The sequence below is a fragment of the Convolutriloba macropyga genome, chromosome 10 (assembly GCF_964194025.1).
Source record: "Convolutriloba macropyga chromosome 10, txConMacr16.3, whole genome shotgun sequence".
Taxonomy (NCBI): Eukaryota; Metazoa; Xenacoelomorpha; order Acoela; family Convolutidae; genus Convolutriloba; species Convolutriloba macropyga.
In genome coordinates this window covers 50,876,809-50,899,601 of record NC_134477.1, presented here as the reverse complement: position 1 = coordinate 50,899,601, position 22,793 = coordinate 50,876,809, and the positions used below count along the sequence as shown (strand labels likewise).

Here is a 22,793-nt window from a genome sequence, read left to right as displayed (position 1 = left end):
TAATCTCGCAAGATAAGAATGGAAGGATCTCGCCTGAAAGATTCGTACACGTGCGATGAAACCAGTCGTCACAACTCGAACATTAAATCCAGAAGCTCGGATCACGACGATTGTCCACAACAATCAGTGATCACCATCTGTACTTCCATTGAAAGCGTGAATTGTTTGCTTCCCCGTTTACACCCCACTGTTGTTGACTTGTGTCCCTTTGCTACGTCCCATTAGCAATATGAAACTGTTTTTGTAAGTATATCACTACAATTAGGCCATTAGTGGTAATAGTGGTGCATAAAAACCTCTAGTACATTTAGCCACAAATTTCTATTGAGCGAGCAGTTTTATTTGGTTTCATTCGTATGATTATGCGGATCTTTTCTGTTTGTGCACCCCCTCCCCAGTACGTGCACCCCCTCCTGTACATGCAAAGGGTTATAATGAGTCGTTCATGGTGTTAGCACCCCTGAAAATTCGTTGTGGGTTATTTTACCACAATTCCCTGCTAGTTAATGACGAGTTAATGCCATTGTTTGCCTCCGAATTAAAGAAACTCCCTTTCTGGTAGCTTTGCTATAATTGGGCTACTTTGAAATCTGGTCACTCAACTTTTTGCTGCAGAGAAGAAGGAATTGTCAATTAAAAATTAAATTGATTTAAAAAACGAACGTTTTTGAACAATTACGTTCATCGTCAGATTTACTTAAGACTGATTTACTTCTCTAACTTTTTGGTACGGGCTGTAACGGAAAGATTCTATTTATTTTCTGCTTTATGTAGACGTTCTCTACTTCTTGTTTGCTTCTATGTCATTTGTAAGAGCTCAATTGTACTATATCGACAGCTTAAAGTTTCATTATCCAAAATTGTTTCTAGACAAAGGCGTTGCACAAGTAAGTTTTAACTTTTTAACGGCAGCAATCTGAAATATAAACCTCCGTACTTTCGATTTTCAGTTTGCAGCATTATACAGCAGATGTTATGCATCCAATGGAATAACTGTTGCAAAGTATTGATTAAGAGCGTGGCGAATTTTTATTGGACAAAGTATATTGTGTATATATTTCAACAAGTTTGTTGTTTACCATCGTTTCAAAAAGTAATCTGAAATTATTTTTAGATTAACTTGTAGAGCATAGAGCTTGCTATGCTGATGAAAAATGGATTCAAAGCAGATCAGCAAGCTGCTTTTTACTCTTCTTATACTGCTTATAATTGAATGCAGAGCTCAAATACAACCAGAGGTGCCAAATGGAATGTCGCAGATGGAAGAAGAAAGCACAGAAGGTGAGTTGCTAATCAATTGCTTCGACATTCAGAAACATTCTTAAACTGTTTTCTCAACATTCAGAAATCCAAACTTGCCATAGGTGAGAAAGGGAGTTGATCATCATCTTTCAGATTTTTTAAAATGCAAATTGGTGTTGCAGCAGTCTACCCCCTAGTCGACCGACAACCATTGTTACGGGAGAGCTCTTTTCATTGACTATGTTTTTCAAAACTTTCTCATCAAGTGTTGGAAAAATTCTTAAACTGTTATTTCGAGTGTCTTCAAATTACCGTATTTAGGAGATGCGAAAGAAATTGCTAGCCAGGAAGAGGAGGAAGCCCACCCTAGATATTTTGAGAGATCTTTTGTGGACAGTGAAACAATAGAGACAGAAGACAAGGCAATGCTCTATCGCGACTTTCCAGGAGCAGCTGAGAAAACTGTTCAAATGGACCTCGAAGTGCTCGAAGAAGCCGAAGACAGTTTAGAAGAAGTCGAACAACAAATTAAAAAGATGAGCGAGGCCGATATTGTCTTTCAAGAAGCGGTAGCTTTGTTGAACAAAGTAGACGATAAGAAATCTGTTCGCAAAGCGTATGCCTTGTTCCAACAGGCTTGGAAAATGAATCATACAGAAGCTGGAGGCATCATAGCAATGGCACATGTTTTCGGAATCCATTTCAAACAGAATCTGAAATACTCTCAAGAGCTGTTCGTGAATTTATCGGCTACCGGGGAGCCAAGAGCACAAGCGGGTCTGGCTCTAATGCTTTCTCTGGGCATTGCAGGATACAACAGATCGTTGGCTAAGTCACTCGTTTACTACACATTCGGTGCTCTCGGTGAAAACCCATTGGCAATGATGGCCATGGCATATAAAAACTGGCAAGGTAAATCTCACTGTTAACCACCCGTGCTCATTTTAGTAGAATCCACCCAACTTCGTTTTGTACATTTATCAACAAAACTACAAAACTAAACGTTCTAGTTGGCATTTATAATTGAGAGTTGTTTGCCGTATCCAAAAAAGATACCGTTTAACATAAAGATTGACTGAAGGGTTTATGAAAATAATCTTAACCGTGTTAAGTGGATGCGTCAATACAATTCAACCATTGCTTTTTAATACCTGCGAAAACAGTAGATAGTGAATTTGTATTGGCTTTTTCTTGGAGGAGAAATATTGTTTTATTTCTCCTCCGCCTTTAAGACCAGCCTGACTCATTTACGCTCTCATCAAATTGCGCATGTAGAGAAATTTTCAATATGGTGCATGCTCTTCATTGTCCAAAAGGTGGCTACACGCACATCAGACACAATGACATCCGTGATTCTTTTGCCAACCTGCTGATTGAGGTTTGCGATGATGTCGAAGTAGAGCCCTGTCTTCAGCAAATAGAAGCACCACTACTGATGACGATACTCGACTAGATATCAAAGCTAATGGCTTCTTCTATTCACGTTTCAGCAGAACTTTCTTTGATGTGAAATTGTTTAATCCGTTTGCTAGAGTTGCCCAAGAAGCATAACGGATTCCCAAAATTTCACGCGTCCAAGAAGCTGAAATACGAGCAAACGATAATCGAGGTCAAGAAAGCCAGCCACCCTTTGTCCGTTAATCTTCTCATGTACAGGAGGAGCTGGTCCGTCAGCATCAAAAGCTATACAGAGCTTGACTTCCAGGATCAGCGATAAGAAAGAAGATTCTTATGCGGACGTGATCACGTACATAAGGGCAAAAATTTCCGCTTCTGTGTAGCTCCATACTCTACCTCCGTCGCGCACGCTCCATGCGCTGGCGCCTTGCCGTGGAAGCGTCAATAGGATCCATGAGAGAAATGGAGGCTGTTGTCCTTAATGTTCCTACATTCCTTTTTTCTAAGTCTGATTCAAAATCACTACACCATATTTTGATTGCTATTTATCATATGTATCTTGACTACAATTTTGACTACTGTCAGGATTTATAATATACATAGGAGTTAACTTGCTGCCCCCGAGTTGACCGGCTACCTTTTTTAGGAGAGGGGATTTCATTTAATTGACGTTTTACGCCCTATTTTAGTGTTCTTCACAAAATTCAAATTTATGAACTCGATAATGTTCAGATTAGCGTTTCTATAAATCGAGAATGTTTTCTGTTGAAGTTTTAAATGGCTACGAAAGGAGGTAGAGTAACTCTTTTAGTGTTGACGTAATGATTTTTCGGCATCAAAAATCTACGCGATTTGGCTAATTAACAAACCAAATTTTTTATGTCATGGATAGTGGATAGGAAACCAAATAGCAGTCGTGTAAGTCCCCCATTATATTTACAAAATCCGGCTGTAAAATCCCCCAAAGTATATCAAATAGCGCCCTAAAGATCAATTAGATTTTCTTTTGAAGCTGGGCAGCTGTGTACGCCTGCAACTAATTCATTTTCAGCGGTGACTTGATAGTTACTAACTCATCATAATTATTGGTGTACCCAAAAGATTGTCAAAAACAATTAAATTAAATAACATTTTTTGGAATTGAAATGGCTTTAGTAAAGGTCAACCAACGTTTACACCGTTATCCTGATTTACCGTCAAATTCCCAATGGTCTTTATCTTTTCTAAATTTTACTCGGAATCATTGCTCATGGCTAGCACAGCTTAACCAATTTAATATCGAGATTTAAAATTTTGATTTGTTTTGTCATATCACCTTGAAGTAACTTTTTCCCATACGGCTGTGTCCGATGAATCCGATGTTTGCATAATTTATATCATTTTTCACGTGGTAAAAATGCCAAAATTGATACCTTTCAGCGTTCATAGTTTTCTCTTGTGTTTTTTCAAATCAGACAATTTTTCTGACACTACGTAATTGTAGAATTTTTCACGCTGTCAGTTAGAAAATTGGCTCGCCTCTGTGGTACGAACGGTTATAACCTGGTTATTACCAAACGGTTATAACACAATTTGGGTTATATCTTTAAAAAATAACTTTTAATAAAATGCTTTTGTTTTACGGATTCGAGGGCATAAGAACGACGTCCGATGAGCTCATAATTTGTTATCAGCGTATCTGAGGTAAAAATTCGAAAAACATTAAAGGCTCTTTATTTTCACATTTGCCTGTTGTTTCCAAAAACGAAATAGTCATTTTTCTGGCGCTATTTACGTAACTATGGAAGTTTTCTTGCTCAGTGTTCAAAAATAAATCACCATTGTGTGTGAGGTGAAACTGAAACTGCAGTTTTTAAAAATTAAAGTGAAAATCTATTTTCTAGTTTTTACGAGAAAGTGTTAACCGTTCCCTCAATGCGTGCCAGAGATATTTGTAACTTGATGTCAACTATTATAATACTTATTAGTGCGCTGTTAGGATTGTTTTCTTTAAAAATTACACTGCGGCATCAAGCAGAAATATCAACGGCTGGTTCTGGTGTTATCCAGCTGTTTCTTCTTGATCAATAGAGATGTTGAAGCGTGTTCCGTGAAACTTGAATGTTAAGAACGGTTTAGAATTTGTTGCATTGTTTCGGGATTTTATTTTACGAGAAGATACACTATGATTCGGACTTCTTGAATTTGAAATCAGTTTCCTAGGCCGCTCGTAAATGCTCTTTTTGAGAAATGGAACTACAATAGTTGCATATATAAAGAAAGAACATGTCCCAGAAAGCAGTTACACGCGGCCTAAGAAACTGAAAATGTTTTTTTTTTGCTTTAGAGTTGCAAAAATTATCTAAATCACCCCTGAAAATTTTCAGAAGTTCACGTTTAACCCTTATAAACATACATGGATTTCTATGTGCGGAAGCTTGAAAAGATTATTAAGACTAGGAAAAACTTCAAAAAAATTTGTATACATTGCTCATCCATGTCTAAATTTCAGTTGGTATAAATTAAGACATTAGTACGCCTCCATAGATGTGATCAAAACGAAGTTTAGTTCTAACCAAATTAATTGTCACCTGTTAAAATTTGGTGTCTAATCGTAATGTTTAATAGCCGCCCTCATCTTCTCAGCCGGCTATTATTGCGCTCGTATTTTTTTTACAATTCAAAGTATTTGAATTGTATTGGGGCGCTGTCTTTTTACGACTTGAAGAGGAGTATTGGAGAAGTCCTTTTTTTAATCAATTTTATTGGAGTGATTTTTGAAGCGGGAAGTGAAACGCGTGGAGTGATTTTTGGAGTGAAAAAATTTGGAGTGATTTTGGCGCTGAACAAAAGTGAAGAGCGGAGCGAAAAGCGAGTGGTTTTTGTTCATAACCCTATTTTTGAGAGAGCGAGAAATTGATGTGTGAAAAAATTTTCTCTAAGCGAGCGAAATTTTTTTGTTCACGTGCGGCATTTTAAAGCATTTTTTTTTCATTTGTTTTCGTTAAGAGGTTTGGTTATGATTTTGTTTTAATTTTAGGCTGGTTTCGGTAGTGGTTTGAAGATTTCTGGAAATTCATATGAATTTTTTGATAATTCGGTGGTTTTTAATGTATTTTGCTGATTTTCGGGCTAATTTTTGCGTTTTTTTGACAATTATTTTGTTTTACTGGCTCAAATGGGTATTGAAGAAACCCCTTCTACTTTAGCAATATTATGATAACAATTGGTTACAGTTTTTTGGGTAAGAATCATTTTTTTGTTGAGAATTATGACAAAAAATGGCGAAAATTGGAACTTTTTTTCTTAATTTTTTGCAGTTTTTCGTTTTTTTTTTCTGTTTTTAGCTAATTTTCTTTGCCTATTATGACTTGCCTATTGTGTTGCGAGCATCTGGATACCCTATTGGCTGAAGGGAATTTTTCTTTGGATTTGTATGTTTTTTGAGATATTAAAAAAAATTAGTAACTTTTTCCAGTTTTTCAGTGAAAGTTGAGCTTTTTTTCATAATTTAGCCTAAAGTATGTTTTTCAAAATTCACATAAGTGGTTTTTGTAAGTACTAGCTGGTTTGATGAAGTTATTTTGCATAGATAGTTTTTTTCGTGATCTCATTTTATAACAAAATTTGATCAGATTTTTTATCATTATTTAACAGATTTGATTTTATTGTTTTTACTTTGTTGTTTCATGACTTTGTTTCAAGATAATCATAAATTAGTGAGGGCGGGTTTTGTTTGATGCGTAGTTGGATGGCTTTTAAATGGATTTTCACTTCGAGTAGTTTCCGGAATTCTTCCGGCTATGTTTTTTTTAAGATCTGTTCACACATTTTCATGATTTTTGAAGTCAAATTGGAGTAGTGAATTTGGTCACGCCGAAACAGGAAGTGGAGCGAAAAAGCGAGTGGTTTTGCTGCATGAAATTTTTTCGCTCTAAATTTAAAGTAGAGTGAGAAAACGGTGTTTGAACAGAAATTCGCTTTCTCGCTAGTGGTTTTTTGTTCACATGCGGCAATTTCACTTTGATTTTTACAGTTTTCTCGATTTTTTGGATCGAATTTTTTTTCTAAATGGTTTTCGCAATCCATTCATAGTCCGTTCTTGGTCTAGTTTTCTGTTTAATCGATGAAAATTCTTTGAATTGTACATCAGGACTTGTCCTGCTATGTTTAATAGCCGCCCTCATCTTCTCAGCCGGCTATTATTGCGCTCGTATTTCTTTTTTTACTTCGTCAAACTTTTTTTCGCTTTACCTTTTTGCCGCTTTTTCATTTTGCGTGAAATCTTTTTGACTTCTCTAGGCTAGTTTCTTTCTTCTCTCATTCTGCTAAAAGTGAATTTGAACATCAGTTGCTAAGCAAAGCAATTCAAAATGAACAGAGTCGGTATAAAAAATTGAAGTCAGAAATAGAAACGGGATAAACCCATAAAGCCCAATTTTAGATGCCCGCTATTTGAACGTCGTTCATATAAGTCCTAGTTACCACCTCTAATGCTTATTGGTGTTGATAGTAGCCCCTGTAGCCTCTCTCTAAGAAACAGAAGTATGTTCAACTACGAAATACCATCAAAATAAATCGGACTTAAAAAATATTTTTGTACAAAAATCTTTTTTTTTCAATATATTCTATTCGTTCAATCCCAATCATGCTTATTGGAATCAACGGCGGCTATTTTCCGGCAATTGGCCGGGTATGTTTTTTTACAATTCAAAGAATTTGAATTGTATTGGGGCGCTGTCTTTTTTTTTTAAGATCTGTTCACACATTTTCATGATTTTTGAAGTCAAATTGGAATAGTGATTTTGGTCACGCCGAAACAGGAAGTGGAGCGAAAAAGCGAGTGGTTTTGCGGCGTGAAATTTTTTCGCTCTGAATTTAAAGTAAAGTGAGAAAACGGGGTTTGAACAAAAATTCGGTTTCTCGATAGTGGTTCTTTGTTCACATGCGGCAATTTCACTTTGATTTTTACAATTTTTTCGATTTTTTGGATCGGATTTTTTTCTAAATGGTTTTCCCAATCCATTCATAGTCCGTTCTTGGTCTAGTTTTCTGTTTAGTCAATGAAAATTCTTTGAATTGTACGTCAGGACTTGTCCTGCTATGTTTTTTTACTTCGTCAAACTTTTTTTCGCTTTATCATTTTGCCGCTTTTTCGACATTTTTCGTGAAATCTTTTTGACTTTTCTAGGCTAGTTTCTCTCTTCTCTCATTCTGCTAAAAGTGAATTTGAACATCAGATGCTAAGCAAAGCAATTCAAAATGAACAGAGTCGGTATAAAAAATTGAAGTCAGAAATAGAAACGGGATAAACCCATAAAGCCCAATTTTAGATGCCCGCTATTTGAACGTCGTTCCTATAAGTCTTAGTTACCACCTCTAATGCTTATTGGTGTTGATAGTAGCCCCTGTAGCCTCTCTCTAAGAAACAGAAGTATGTTCAACTACGAAATGCCATCAAAATAAATCGGACTTAAAAAATATTTTTGTACAAAAATCTTTTTTTTTCAATATATTCTATTCGTTCAATCCCAATCATGCTTATTGGAATCAACGGCGGCTATTTTCCGGCAATCTACCGGGTATGTTATAGTTAATTTATTAGGCATCGGAGTTCCTCAGAGCTGTGAGGGTGCACTGGTGTGGTATAGACGGGTAGCAGACAGAGTTGCGGAGGATGTCACTCTGGGGAGTCCAGTGATCACTCGAGTCAGACTCCAGGACCAATTTGAAAACCCTAATTTCTTCTCCACTCTCTTCGACCAGGATTTGATACAGTACTTCCAGTTCATAGCCGACAAAGGTAGTCAATTTCGTTCTCGCTCTTTGACAGAGCGTTGTCCAAGTTGCCAACGTGTCTAGATGACGTCGTAGATAATAATTGCCTTTCAGTAGCTACTTAGCTACGAGATGAATCGCTGAAAGTAACATTTTTGCCATCAACTGTGAAAACTTTGAAGTTCGACATTCAAATCTGCCACTGCGCTCTTGGGTGGTACCCAAGTTTAATTGAAAATTAGCACGCTCATGGTATTTTTTATCAATTTTTAATCATACTGACGAGTAATCTAGTAGCACAACATTTGTGTGGCTCAGGGTTTGTCGAGTGAATGCCTGTTTATTTACTCTAAAGGAAAAAGAGAAATCATCGGAAATCAGATCGGCGGGGTTCAATCCACTGTCTTCTCCAATCGCACAATATCAAACTGCTGTAAATTTTATATTGTTGAAGTTTGTGCCACTCTTAATTTACGCCAGTTCTGATATTATAGGCGACACCAAAGCTCAAATAGGTCTGGGTCAATTGCACTATCAAGGAGGAAGAGGAGTTACAGTAGATTACAAAACAGCCTATACATATTTCCAACACGCAGCTGACAAAAGCAACAACCCAAATGCCCAAGCATACCTGGGGAGAATGTACATGGAAGATAACAGTTTCAGTAAGAAGAATTACGACTTGGCTTTCAAGTATTTCAAAGATGCAGCTCATCAGAGCAATGCTATGGGTCAGGCTGGGCTTGGTCAGCTGTATCTGAATGGATATGGTGTCAAAAAGGTAAAAATAAGGTCTCAAAATACTGTCGGCTACAAGGTAAAGCCATGCGCGTGCACACTGTTTTTAGGATGAAAAAGATGTTTGATACGGATTTTGTTTTGGTTTAACTGATAGTGAAACTCTTGAGCTTACCAGAAAGATAGTACATCAGACATTTTGGTTAATGATCGTTTAGTAAGCAGTTGCTGCTGCTACAGATGCTAATGTTTAAATTTAGATTGAGTCGTTAACAGAATGACAAAATGACGCTAATAGCCGTTCTGATCTATGGTTTCAGAGTTACACTGAAGCCCTGAAGAACTTCAAACTGGCAGCTGACCAGGGCAACGTTGACGGCCAGTTGAATTTAGGAGTGATGTACTTCAGGGGACTGGGAATGCCCAAAGATAACAAGAAGGCTGTCAAGTACTTCAACCTCGCTTCTCAGAATGGCCACACACTCGCCTTCTACTACCTCGCACAGATGCAGGAGAGTGGACTGGGAATGCTACGGTTTGTAGATTCAACATATAATCCATGCGTCTCAAACAATTTTTGTAATGATTTGGGAGTTAAAAAAATCAGTTGACGCAACATGAAAAAATTCCTTTGAATAGTCTCGTAGGAGCTTTTAAAAGTTACTTTTTAATAGCAGCGTCCTCAATTCCAGGCGGCTATTATAACGCTCCTATTTTTTTACAATCCAAGAATTGGATTGTATTGGTGCTCTTTTTACAATTCAAAGAATTGTGGCGCTGTGTTTTTTTTAAGATCTGTTCACACATCTTTCAATGACTTTGATCTTTCAAAACGGGATAAACAGGTAAAGCCCAGCGGGCAGTAATTTTCATTAGAGGCCCAAAGAGGGCTTTAGTAGTCATTCAATTGGTTAGAGTGGTACAGCTGCTGGGATGGCTTTAATTTAAGGTTAAAAGGTCATTTTTAGGTGTTTTTGGGCTCAAAATAGTGTAATTTTTCATGTTTTTTTTTGAGTTTTTTTGTTTTATTAGTTTGAGGTTGAAGTTTTTAAAAGTTGAGCAAGCTCTTTTGCGAGGGAAATATACTTGTTATGACCATTTTATGGGCTATATGTTTTGGTACGCCAAACACAAACACGCAAAATGATACTAATTTTTGCAATTTTTTCAAGTTTTCTTTGACAATTTTTGTCATTTTTTGAGTTCTTCCAGCCTCGGGGGCCAGGGAATCTCCTTTAATGTTTAATATAGGGCACTGTATAGTTGTATAGATATTCTAGATGTAATGGAATGGTTTTCAACATTTTAAATCTCGAATTTTAGCATTTTTTTAAAATAAAATCTGCTATTTTTAAGTTTTCTAAAATTTTCGTCAATTTGATATTTGTCCATTCTCAAGCGCTAGAAAACCTGTTCCCAGGTCTGACAAAAATTACTGCATGGTTGTTAATGTCAATGGAATTGTTTTAACAATTTAACATTTCGAATTTCAGAATTTTGATAAAATTTGCAATAAAATTTGCAAGTCCTTTGAAAACGTTTCTTCTATTGATTTTTTTGCCTCAGTTGCCAGGTAACCTCCTCCAGGGTTTGATAGTATATTATCACATAGTTGCTAGGGGCAAGGGAATTGTTTTCACCATTTAAATAGATGGAATAAGATTTTTTTGAAATTTGAATTTTCTAAAAAATTATTACAAATCGATCTTTGAGGCATTGAATTAGGGCCTTTAAGCCATTAGTGCTTGAAATAGGATTACTGGATTGCCTCTAGAGACAAGGGAATGATCTGGAAGACTTTAATATCACGATTTTCGGCAATATTTCAACATTTACAATTGATTTTTCTGTCATTATCTGAGTTAATCGATCTTCAAGGGCCACTGATTTTTTTCAGGTCTTGCAGATATACTCCTGAACTGATTCAAAATCAAAAAATATTTTTGAAACAGGTTTATTTTAAGGGATCAAATTTTGCCTTCGGGGTAAAAGCTTTAAGAGTTTTAGCAATGAGTATATTTTTGTTTAGTTTGCTTGGCTGGCTTGTGTTCGGCTGGCATTGATCAATTGAGCTGCTCGTCATGTAGAATACTTCTAAGTCTTTCATTCAATTCTTTGAATTGTATTTCAGGACTTGTCCTGCTATGTTTTTTATTTTTGTAAGATGTTTTTACACTTTTTTTCATGACTCTGAGCTTTCAAAACGGGATAAACAGGTAAAGCTCAGCGTTTAGCAAAGTGTTGCAATTTTTCGCGTTTTTTCGACTTTTTCGACTTATTTGTTATACCCGTCTAAAAATGATTTTTGTAAAGTTCATAATTGATTTCTGCAAGAAAAAACTGTTTTTTATAACTGTTTTAAGAGCTATATCTTTTGGTACTCGAAACAAACACGCAATTTTATACTAATTTTTACAATTTATTTCTATTTTTTGAAAACTTTTGCAATTTTTTTGAGTTTTTTCAGCCGTCGGTGTCAGGGAATGTCCGCCAGGGTTTGATAATAAGTTACTGCGTAGTTTCTAGTTGTAATGGAATGGTTTTCAACATTTTAACATCACGAATATAAGCAATTTTTAGGAAAAACTTGCAATTTTTTCTTATTTCATAACATTGTAATTATGTGAGTTTTTCCAGCTTCAGGGCAAGGAAACCTCCTATTGGGTTTGATAATAGGTTACTGAATAGTTTTTAGTGGCCAAGGATTGGCCTTCATTATTCTAATATTACAAATTAAGCAATTTACTGATAAAACCTGCAATTTCAAGTTTTTTGGAAATTTGTCATTTTTTTTAGGTTTCTCCAACCTCAAAGGCCAAGGAACCTGCTCTAGGGTTTGATAATAAGTTACAACATAGTTTTTTGTGACAAAGATATAGTTTTCAAGTTTTTAATATCTTGAATTTCAGCAGTTTTAATGAACTTGCAATTTTCCTCGTAAATTTTTTCAGCAGCGAGTTTTTCCGGCACCAAGGGTACAGGAACCTCCTCTAGGATTTGATAATAAGTTTCTGCATAGTTGCTAGAGGAAATGGATTGCTTATCAATGTTTCAATAACACGAGTTTTAGCTATATTTTGATAACGTTCCTTTTATTGATTTTTTTGCCTCAGTTGCCAGGTAACCTCCTCCAGGGTTTGATAGTATATTATCACATAGTTGCTAGGGGGCAAGGGAATTGTTTTCACCATTTAAATAGATGGAATAAGAATTTTTTGAAATTTGAATTTTCTAAAAATTTATTACAAATCGATCTTTGAGGCATTGAATTAGGGCCTTTAAGCCATTAGTGCTTGAAATAGGATTACTGGATTGCCTCTAGAGACAAGGAAATGATCTGGAAGACTTTAATATCACGATTTTCGGCAACATTTCAACATTTGCAATTGATTTTTCTGTCATTATCTGAGTTAATCGATCTTCAAGGGCCACTGATTTTTTTCAGGTCTTGCAGTTATACTCCTGAACTGATTCAAAATCAAAAAATATTTTTGAAACAGGTTTATTTTAAGGGATCAAATTTTGCCTTGGGGGTAAAAGCTTCAAGAGTTTTAGCAATGAGTATATTTTTGTTTAGTTTGCTTGGCTGGCTTGTGTTCGGCTGGCATTGATCAATTGAGCTGCTCGTCATGTAGAATACTTCTAAGTCTTTCATTCAATTCTTTGAATTGTTTTTCAGGACTTGTCCTGCTATGTTTTTTATTTTTGTAAGATGTTTTTACACTTTTTTTCATGACTCTGAGCTTTCAAAACGGGATAAACAGGTAAAGCTCAGCGTTTAGCAAAGTGTTGCAATTTTTCGCGTTTTTTCGACTTATTTGTTATACCCTTCTAAAAATGATTTTTGTAAAAGTTCATAATTGATTTCTGCAAGAAAAAACTGTTTTTTATGACTGTTTTAAGAGCTATATCTTTTGGTACTCGAAACAAACACGCAAATTTATACTAATTTTTACAATTTATTTATATTTTTTAAAAACTTTTGCAATTTTTTGAGTTTTTTCAGCCGTCGGTGTCAGGGAATGTCCGCCAGGGTTTGATAATAAGTTACTGCGTAGTTTCTAGTTGTAATGGAATGGTTTTCATCATTTTAACATCACGAATATAAGCAATTTTTAGAAAAACTTGCAATTTTTTCACATTTCATAACATTGTAATTATCTGAGTTTTTCCAGCTTCAGGGGCGAGGAAACCTCCTATTGGGTTTGATAATAGGTTACTGAATAATTTTTAGTGGCCAAGGAATGGCCTTCATTATTCTAATATTACAAATTAAGCAATTTACTGATAAAACCTGCAATTTCAAGTTTTTTTGAAATTTGTCATTTTTTTTAGGTTTCTTCAACCTCAAAGGCCAAGGAACCTGCTCTAGGGTTTGATAATAAGTTACAACATAGTTTTTAGTGACAAAGATATAGTTTTCAAGTTTTTAATATCTTGAATTTCAGCAGTTTTAATAAACTTGCAATTTATCTCTCGTAAATTTTTTCAGCAGCGAGTTTTTCCGGCACCAAGGGTACAGGAACCTCCTCTAGGATTTGATAATAAGTTTCTGCATAGCTGCTAGAGGAAATGGATTGGTTATCAATGTTTCAATAACACGAGTTTTAGCTATATTTTGATAAAATTTAACTTTTTTCAATTTTTGTGAAAACTATTATCGTGTTTCAAATTTATTGGTCTTTATGATCCAATGAAACTTTAAATTTTGGAAAAGAGATACTGGATAGCCTCTGAAAACAATGAAATGGTTCTGAAGATATTAATATCATGAATTTCTAGCAAGAGTTTGCTAAGATTTGAAATTTTTTTGAATTTTTTGAAATTTTTCTTTCATTTTCTGAGTTTAACAATCCTTACTTGCCCACAAAACAATTTTAAGTCTTGCAGATAGTTTGCATGGCAGAACTCCACAGACCAAAAACTTATTTTGCCCTTTTTATTTCCGCAAAATTTAGATACCTATCATTTTTGAAGCATTTGTCATATTTCTCGAGTTTATGTACGTGGACAATAAATTTTTTTCATGTGAGTATCCTAATGAGTATATTGAATTGTATCATATTTGGCCTTCATGATAAAAGGCTTCAAAAGTTTCAGAGTAAAACTATTTTGTTTAGTTTGTTCGATTATTTTAATTTCTCAATTTTTGAGATTGTCTCTTTGGCTGGGATTGTTAAATTGATCTGCTGGTCAGTTAGAATACTTCTTAATTTTTTATTCAATTCTTCGGATTGTATTCCAGAACTTGCCCTGCTATGTTTTTTACTTCGTCTAACAGATTTTTGTTTCGTCTTACCCTGACTTCTTGGAATTGACTTTTTCAATGACTTACCTCACTAAAAAAAATGACTTCTGAACTCACTTATGGAACTTTAAATTTTATGAACATTTACTAATTAAAGGTCAATAGTGTGCATCTAAGTAGTGCCAATTATATATGCCCTAATTCTTGATTATAAGAGTCTTGAGTTTTTGATTTCGAATATTAATTATTGGGATCTTCTCCGTTTGTGACCCCAGTTTGTTGTGCGCCCCCAGTTACAGAGCACGTGCCATTACATAGTAAGTCATTATGTAAAAAAAATATTGCGCGTGCATATAAGGGTTGCAAATAATATGAGCCCACTAAGCCGAGGGGGCACAAACGGAAAAGATCCTAATTTTGATAAACCCTATTAGGGCTTTCCTTATAGAGCTTATGTGTCTCATAAAAATGACAGTCCAAAGCTTACCCAAAATGTCTAGTGGTCTATTAAAGGACTGGAGGTCGATCTGTCTATATCTAATCTCTTTAGTTGTTTCAAGTCATGGAAGGCCCCAAGCGTCTATCGCGGCTATTTTCCGGCAATCTGCCGGCTATGTTATTTTCGGAAGAAAACAATTGGAAGAAATTTTTATAATGTGATTCTTTAAGACAATTGATTGATGTTTATTACTTTGCTTGAATGATTTGAAGTGTTTTTTTGTTTGAAGTACATTTAACCATACTGTTATAATTTTAATTTAAATTGCAAAAAAACGCGAAGCGATACCGAGGCTATTATTGGTCGCATTGTGGTTTTCGTAGCTGTTTCCATAGCACAGCTGTAAGCTGATCGATGTTTTATTGTGGTGCTGTTGGTTTTTTTACGACTCTAAGAGGAGTATTGGTAGGGCGTCTGTTTTAATTGGTATTTTTTGGAATGTAATTACAATAAGATGTAAAGCAAGATGCCGCACGTGAAAACTAAATGTTTAAGTCAAATGGCTGACCAAATTGAAGAGCAGAGGTGATTTTCTGATCATACTGCATTTTAGAGAGGGCGCGAAAAATGATTTCCGGTGAGCGAGTAAATATTTTGATCACGTGCGACTTTTCGCCGCGTTTTTGTTTTAACTTATATTTTTGAATTAAGTGGTTTTCGAAGCCATTTCAACATTTAACGGTAGATTTTGGAGCCCTTTGCCCATATCAATCAATGATTAAACGTTCAGATGCAATCTTGAGCAATTTTGTGATTGCGCCATTTTAGAGCGGTTTTTGTATTCATTTTCAAGTTTTTGTTACTGTCTGGTGTTTTTTGGCTGAAGTTAGCCTTCATATTGCTTTTTGATGACCTTTTGATTTGATTGATATCGGTTTGAGTTTGTTTTAGCCGAAGTTTTTTTGCTTATTTTTGAACAGCCACCGTCAGCCTCTCAACAGCTGATTTTTTGCGTTTCAGTTTTTGATGCGCAATATCTTTGAGGGTTGTCTAAGAGGTATTGCTACTAAGAGAAAAAAATGTCTGATTTGCCGGGTTTTTGAAATAAATTAAGCATTTCAGCATTTTTTCTAGTTTAAATCATGTTTTAAATTTGTTCCATTGCGTTAGGGTGTCATTTTGGGTCTCATCAACAAGCACAAACTGCTTATTAAGTTGTGTTAAAAAGAATTATTAACTCTTTGCAATCTTCAGAGATTTTAATAAAAAGTTATCTTTTTGATTTTTTAAATTTTCTTTTTGCTTGCTCTATCCGTCCTCGAAACGTACCGTTGTTTTTTTATAACATGTATTCTTTTATCGAACGCAAACTATGTATAACATACAATCTGTTATAAAAAAAATATCTCATTGTGTTCCCTTTTAAATTAATTCTTTTCTCGGTCTTAAATTCTAATAAAATTGCCGAGTCCTTAAAAGATCCCCTCTTGGGCTCTTAATGATGGCGGAGTTCAATTTTCCGAACCAATGGCTTTTCTATCCTTAAAACGTAACACTGAAGATCAAGTAAAGGATAGTCCAACTCGCAACATCAGTGTTAGCGAAAGTTTTTAAAAGTTATCTAAGCGATCAAAGAAATGAGTTCACTAACAACAAACAGATATTACCAAAAACTGTTTGGTCTCAGGCAAGTTTTTTCAACAGCGAACGCACGCTTTTTTAACGGAAACTTATGTAAAGTTTCAGCTCAAAAATATTGCTTTGACAGCTTTCCTTGATTTATGGAAAGCTTTTGTCTCAATACATAATCAGTTGCTAATAGCGAAACTTATCAATTTGGTTTGACTTAAGTGCGGTCAAAATAAATGGTCTTTACTTAGAAGACAGATCACAATGTTTTTCGCGATGGTTTTGAGTCCGATTGGCTTGACGTTAAGGAAGAAATACCGCAAGGCAGGGTTCTGGGACCAGTAATGTTCAACCTTTATTTTTATAGCTGCGAAGCTGTAAGATGAGGGAAGCTATATTGCGGTGCTCTTGGTTTTTTACAATTCAAAGAATTTGAATTGTATTGGGGCGCTGTCTTTTTTTAAGATCTGTTCACACATTTTCATGATTTTTGAAGTCAAATTGGAGTAGTGATTTTGGTCACGCCGAAGCAGGAAATGGAGCGAAAAAGCGAGTGGTTTTGCGGCGTGAATTTTTTTGCTCTAATTTTAAAGTAGAGTGAGAAAACGATGTTTGAACAAAAATTCGGTTTCTCGGAAGTGGTTTTTTGTTCACATGCGGCAATTTCACTCTGATTTATGCTGTTTTTTCGATTTTTTGGATGGGATTTTTTTCTAACTGGTTTTCCCAATCCATTTACAGCTCATTCTAGGCCTAGTTTTTTAATTGCTCTCAAACGAAGTTTAGCAATTATATTAGTCCTGTCGGTCTTCTTTTTATGCGATTTTTCGCTTGACCGATTTTTCGTCTGACGCTTTTTACTTTTCGTCCTCAAAAACGGGATAAAAAGGTAGCGCCCTGCAGGCATTAAGTGCTCTTAGAGCTTTTCAGCTCTGTTTCAGCCCAAACCGTTTTGGAGACTTATACTTATGGTGTGAAGAGCGGTTCTTAGAGGTTGAAGACCCCCCCCCCCAACTGTTGACCCCCCCCCACTATTGCCACCACCCCCCCACCGTGCTGTTGACCCCCACCCGACCATTGCCAACCCAATCATCCCCCCCCCCCCCCGTGGCTAGCTACTGACGAACAACCGCTCGCTAAAACAAACAAATTTATACAAATTTTCAATTTTTTCAAGCTTTTTGAAAATCTTTGTCATTTTTTGAGTTTCATCAGCCTTAGATGTCAAGGAACCCACTCTATGGTTTGATAATAGGTTACGGCATACATTCTAGTGGTAATAGAGTGGTTTCAACATCGCGAATTGTTGCATTTTTTTGACAAAACTTGCAAGTTTTTTAAAGGTTTTTAAAAATTTTTGTCGTTTTTTTGGTTTATTCAACCTCAAGCGCCAAGGAGCCTCCTCTAGGGTTTGATAATATGTTACTGTACAGTTGCTAGGCGTATTAGACTTTTTCAAGATTTTAACATCACAACTTTTAGCATTTTTTTTTTTGAGAAAAATTGCATTTTTTTTTAAAATTAACATTTATTGTCATTATTCAAGTTTTTTCAGCCTTAGGGTTCAAAAAACCTCCTTATGGGTTTGATAATTGGGTTTGCTGCATAGTTTTTAGGATCAGGGAATGGTTTTCAACATTTTAAAATCACAAATTTTAGCAATTGTTTGATAAAACTTGAATTTTTTCAGATTTTTCAAAATTTATTGTCATTATCTACGTTTTTCCAGCCTCACGAACCAGGAAACCTCCTCTAGGCCCTGATGATAGGTTACTAAAATTTTTTTATTGGCCGTAGAATAGTTTTCAATTTTTTACTTTACAAGTTTTTCGATTTTATAAAATTTGCAATTTTTTCAAGTTTTTTGAATTTTTTCTATCATTTTTATAGGTTTATCGAGATTCAAGGGCCAAAGAACCTCATCTCGAGTTTGATAATAAGTTTTTGTATAGTTTCTAGATGCAATGGAGTGTTTTTGAAGATTATAACATTTAACAACTTTTAGCATTTTTTTGAAAAATTTTTGGCAATCTTCATGTTTTTTGCAATTTTAAGTCATTTTTTAGGTTTCTGCAGCCTCAAGAGCCAAGAAACCTCTTTCGAGGTTTCATAGTAATCTGCTGCTTAGTTTCTAGAATTAATTGAATGGTTATCATTATTTTAATGACTCGAGTTCTCGCAATTTTTTGATAAAATTAAATTTGAAATTTTTTTGAAAAATTGTTATCATGTTCAAAGTGTATGGATCTTTAGGATCCAGTGAAACTGTTTAAGGCTTGAAATGGTGATACTGGATAGTCTCTGGAGACAATGGAATGGTGTTTTGAAGATATTAATGTTACGAATTTTAGCAAGATTGTGTTAAAATATGCAATTGTTTTTTTTTTAATTTTTGAATATTTTTGTCCTTCTGAGTTTAGCGATCATTACATCATTACTGGCCAACGACGCTTGTTAAGTCTTGCAGATGGGTTACATGACAAAATTCCAGAGACAAAAATTTTCTTTACTGCGATATGTGGAAACTTTTCTTTTGAATTTTACACTGTTTTTTTTTCTATATGATTTAGTTACTAACAAAGCTGGAAAACAACATGGAAAAAATTCCTAGCTCTCTCTCTTTGTGTTGGCTGTCGTTTCCTTCCTTCTCGTTCTCGCTCACGTTTAATCTTGCTCTCTCTCTCTCTCTCTCCTTAACTCTTTTGTTGATGCCGCACTTCAGCGGCTGTTATGTGGCGTGATGTCATCGTCTATTACCCTAATCTCAGGCCCCTTCGATCAAGCTAAAGCTAACTTCACTAAACAGTGGCTATGTACTGACGAAGCCAACCGCTCGCCGGTCGTTTGAGAGCAATTCGTCCGACGTTAGTCGGTAATGTTTGTTTGAATTAAATTTCATTTCTCGCTAGGGTTTTTTTTTGTTCACATGGCATTTTGATATTGATTTTCTGTTTTTTTTTCTTATTTTTTTGTTCTGGTTTTTTTTAAAAATGGTTTTCTGAATTCACTCATAGTCCATTCTATAAAATCTCAATAAAATGACTTTTGCACTTTAAAACTGAAGTTTAATTTGAATTTGTTTAAGGTCAAAGGAACTCATTTGTGCAGTAAAGGTCCCTAATAGGAGGCTTCTGCGGAATGAATTTTAACAAGCTTTATTAATTTATCGCTGAATAATGTTTTTTCCTTGTTTTTTGACCGGCGTCAATTTTTTCAATTTAGATCTGAATCTGTTTATCTCTATTATACGGCACGCAGGTCTATTCTTTCGCAGCTATTCCGACAATCTGCTGGCTATGTTATTAAAATTTGCATGCAATTCAGGTGCCTTTTTATGCAATATGGTGATGACACCGTCAGGCTAAGCACTATCCGAAATTTTCTTTTAACAATGTACGTCGGATCATTTGATTCTTTGCGCACCTTCAATGATCAATCATTCCTACTTTTCGGAGAATATGATACACGAAAGCAAATTAAATTAAATAACGAGGTGGTCAATGAAGCAAAAGAAGTCAAATAGCTTGGTATTCATATATAAGAAGTCAAATAGCTTAAATTCATATACACTTAAGGTTATGTCTGAAAATTTTGTTTCTGAATGCATTAGTTTTGAGTCATGTTCAATTTGCAGCGGTATTACTTTCAAGAATCAACAAAAATCTGGTTGTGAATTTAGAAGCTGAGTCGAGCAGTAAAAGCACGTTGTTTTGTACGAAATAAGATACTTCGCTTTGAAAGCCGACAAACAATGTTTCCAGTTAGATTTTTGTAACTAAAGATTGGTGAAATACATGACGCTTGTTTTTAAAAATGAGCAGGCTGCTTTTTCTAATATCAGGTGATTATAATTACCAACTTTTAAGTATTTCCGAGGACTGACAAAATTGTAAGAGAAATCAACTTCAGTGTCACTAGGTCGAAGTGTTGTGAAGTATTGTACGGAAAGGACTTTAATTTCATAATTTGTGGCCGACATAAACATCATGCTGAACAAGTCAAATTGAAAAAAAGCTGTACATGAAAGATTTCTCGAAGGATCCAGGACAAGTGTACTACAGTACAATAAATTGGCGTGCTTTAAAGTTCATTGAATGATTTTACTGTCTATCGCCTAGCACCAAAGAATGTTAACTGAGAGTGTACACAGCCATTCTCGTGTCTTTATATTAACATAATTTTGATTAAATCAGTGTTTTTTGAAAGCAGTAGCGTTAATGTACAACTTAAGTTGTCAAAGGTAGAAGATAAATTTAGATAAATGCATACTGTTCCTAGTAATTCGCTTAGTAACACTGAATTTTGACGATAATGAATCCTACTCATTGAAAAAGAAACGTTAATTTCGATCTCTTCCTCTACTCTCTGCCTACTTCAATCCCGAAGTAGATCAAGAGCGACAATCTTATCAATTTGTCAGCAATATTTATTTGAGAGGCAACTTATAGAAAAATTTGGCCAGCTTATTTTTCTTTCTAGAACCAGGTTTGAAATTTCTGTTTATAAAAACCAAAACTGTTTTCAGTGCTTCTGTCGTTTTTCTCCTCTTCCCTCATTGTTGATCTCCAGGGATGATACAATCGAATTCTCAACTGATTTTGGCTAGCTGTCTGCTTCTTGATTGCTCTCAAATAAACAATTATTTCGGCCATGTAGGTTTTTTAATACGGTTTTTCGCTTGACAATTATTTGTTTGGCCGGTTTGACTGGTTGTCGCCAGAAGCAGAAGTCATTTTACAGTTCTCTTAAAGCTTAACTAGTCTCTAAGTGATTACATGAAACTGCTGACGAGTTATTATTTTGGGCGAAAGGCAATTTGTCATACTTACCAAGCGAGCTAAGCCGAAGCAAGCCCAATGGCTAAAACCAAATTTCGTTTGTTAACAATTCGTTCAAAATTAGTGGTTATTGACCGAGTGGTCAAATAAGTGTAACAATTCTATAAGTCCTGCTGGTCTTTATGTAATTTTTTGTACTGGATAAACAGGAATGACCGGAGGGCGTTAAGTCACTGGGAGGTTATGTTCGTAGGGGATTCGGCTACGTAGGGGATTAACCAAAATTGCTCAGACATAAATTGCTCAGAGTGTGAAGTTTGACCCCCTCCCTCACAATCACTTACCCCTCCCCGGGACACACTCTTCCACCTCATTACACCCGGTGTTGTTTTTTTCTTAGTTTGATCTTGATCGTGTAAACACTTAATGTGATTTAGATCTTGTCATGTAGCTGTGGAGCTCTACAAAAATGTTGCGGAGCGTGGCAAGTGGTCTGAGATGTTCATGACAGCTCATGAGGCATACATGGGTGGGAAGAAAGACGAGGCCTTCATGATTTACGCCACTTTGGCTGAGATGGGATACGAGGTCGCAATATCAAACGTTGCCTTTATGCTCGAACATTCAGAAACCGCAATCATCGATGGATCAGAGCTTAGTCGAACCGCTTTAATGTACTGGGAACGATCGGCAGCACAAGGCTATACTCAAGCGAGAGTCAAAGTTGGAGACTATCATTATTATGGGCTCGGAACAGAAGCAAACTTCGAAGAAGCAGTATCACATTACAGACAAGCATCGGACCAATTGCAAAATCCTCAAGCAATGTTTAATCTTGCGTACATGCATGAGTTAGGTCTTGGAATGAAACAAGATATTCATTTAGCGAAACGATATTACGATTTGGCTGCCGAAACGAGCAAAGATGCCTATATTCCAGTATTTCTAGCGCTGGTCAAGCTCGCTTTTCTTTACGGCTGGGAACCGTTTTATAATGAGAACACTAAGGAGCAATATCAAATGTATTTTACATTGGAGTACTGGTTTGGCCCGAGTTGGGATATTTACCTTATAACTATTTTAGTTGGGGTGTTATCAGCTTTGATTTTTGTCATTATGAATAGGAGACAAAGATGAAGTACATTTTTGGAGTGCTTTTGTTGATAGATGTATACAAATTTGGGTTGACATAGATTACTGGAGTTTTACTTAGAGACTTTCTTTCGTTGTTTTGTTTTCATCATCTCCCTGCAATGGTTATTATCTAAATGTTATCTAAAGTTTTAACTCAGTATTAATGTATATATAAATTGAATTCAATCTGCTGAAAATCAACTATGATTGTTTGGAAAAGAATTTAAATAGATATTAATTTGACAAAGATTCAAAGCGCGATTATTTTCTAATCATTGCGTCAGTTATAGAGTAATAAACGTGGACTCTAAAAGTTAAAAAAAGAGAAGTTTTAACACTTATTTGGTTCTTCTTGGTCTTTCAAATGGTCTGTCTTTTTTCTTTTTTAATGGCTCTCAAACGAAGTTTGTAGCCATTATATTAGTCCTTT

General features: G+C 35.4%; 1 protein-coding gene across 1 annotated transcript; it reads left to right on the top strand.

Moving 5' to 3' along the window:
• Positions 1–1,077: 1,077 nt before the first annotated feature.
• On the top strand, positions 1,078–22,564 carry LOC142348191 (protein sel-1 homolog 1-like). Its single transcript, XM_075399437.1, has 6 exons — positions 1,078–1,281; positions 1,564–2,154; positions 8,225–8,422; positions 8,892–9,178; positions 9,456–9,670; positions 21,667–22,564. The coding sequence occupies exons 1-6, from the start codon at positions 1,155–1,157 to the stop codon at positions 22,364–22,366; spliced, it is 2,118 nt and encodes a 705-aa protein (XP_075255552.1). The 5' UTR covers positions 1,078–1,154; the 3' UTR covers positions 22,367–22,564.
• The last annotated feature ends 229 nt before the right edge of the window (positions 22,565–22,793 follow it).

Coding starts and splice junctions, on each gene's coding strand:
- LOC142348191 (XM_075399437.1), top strand. CDS start 1,155: ATGGATTCAAAGCAGATCAGCAAGCTGCTTTTTACTCTTCTTATACTG. Junction 2,155..8,224: donor GGCATATAAAAACTGGCAAG/GTAAATCTCACT, acceptor TTAATTTATTAG/GCATCGGAGTTCCTCAGAGC. Junction 9,671..21,666: donor AGTGGACTGGGAATGCTACG/GTTTGTAGATTC, acceptor AATGTGATTTAG/ATCTTGTCATGTAGCTGTGG.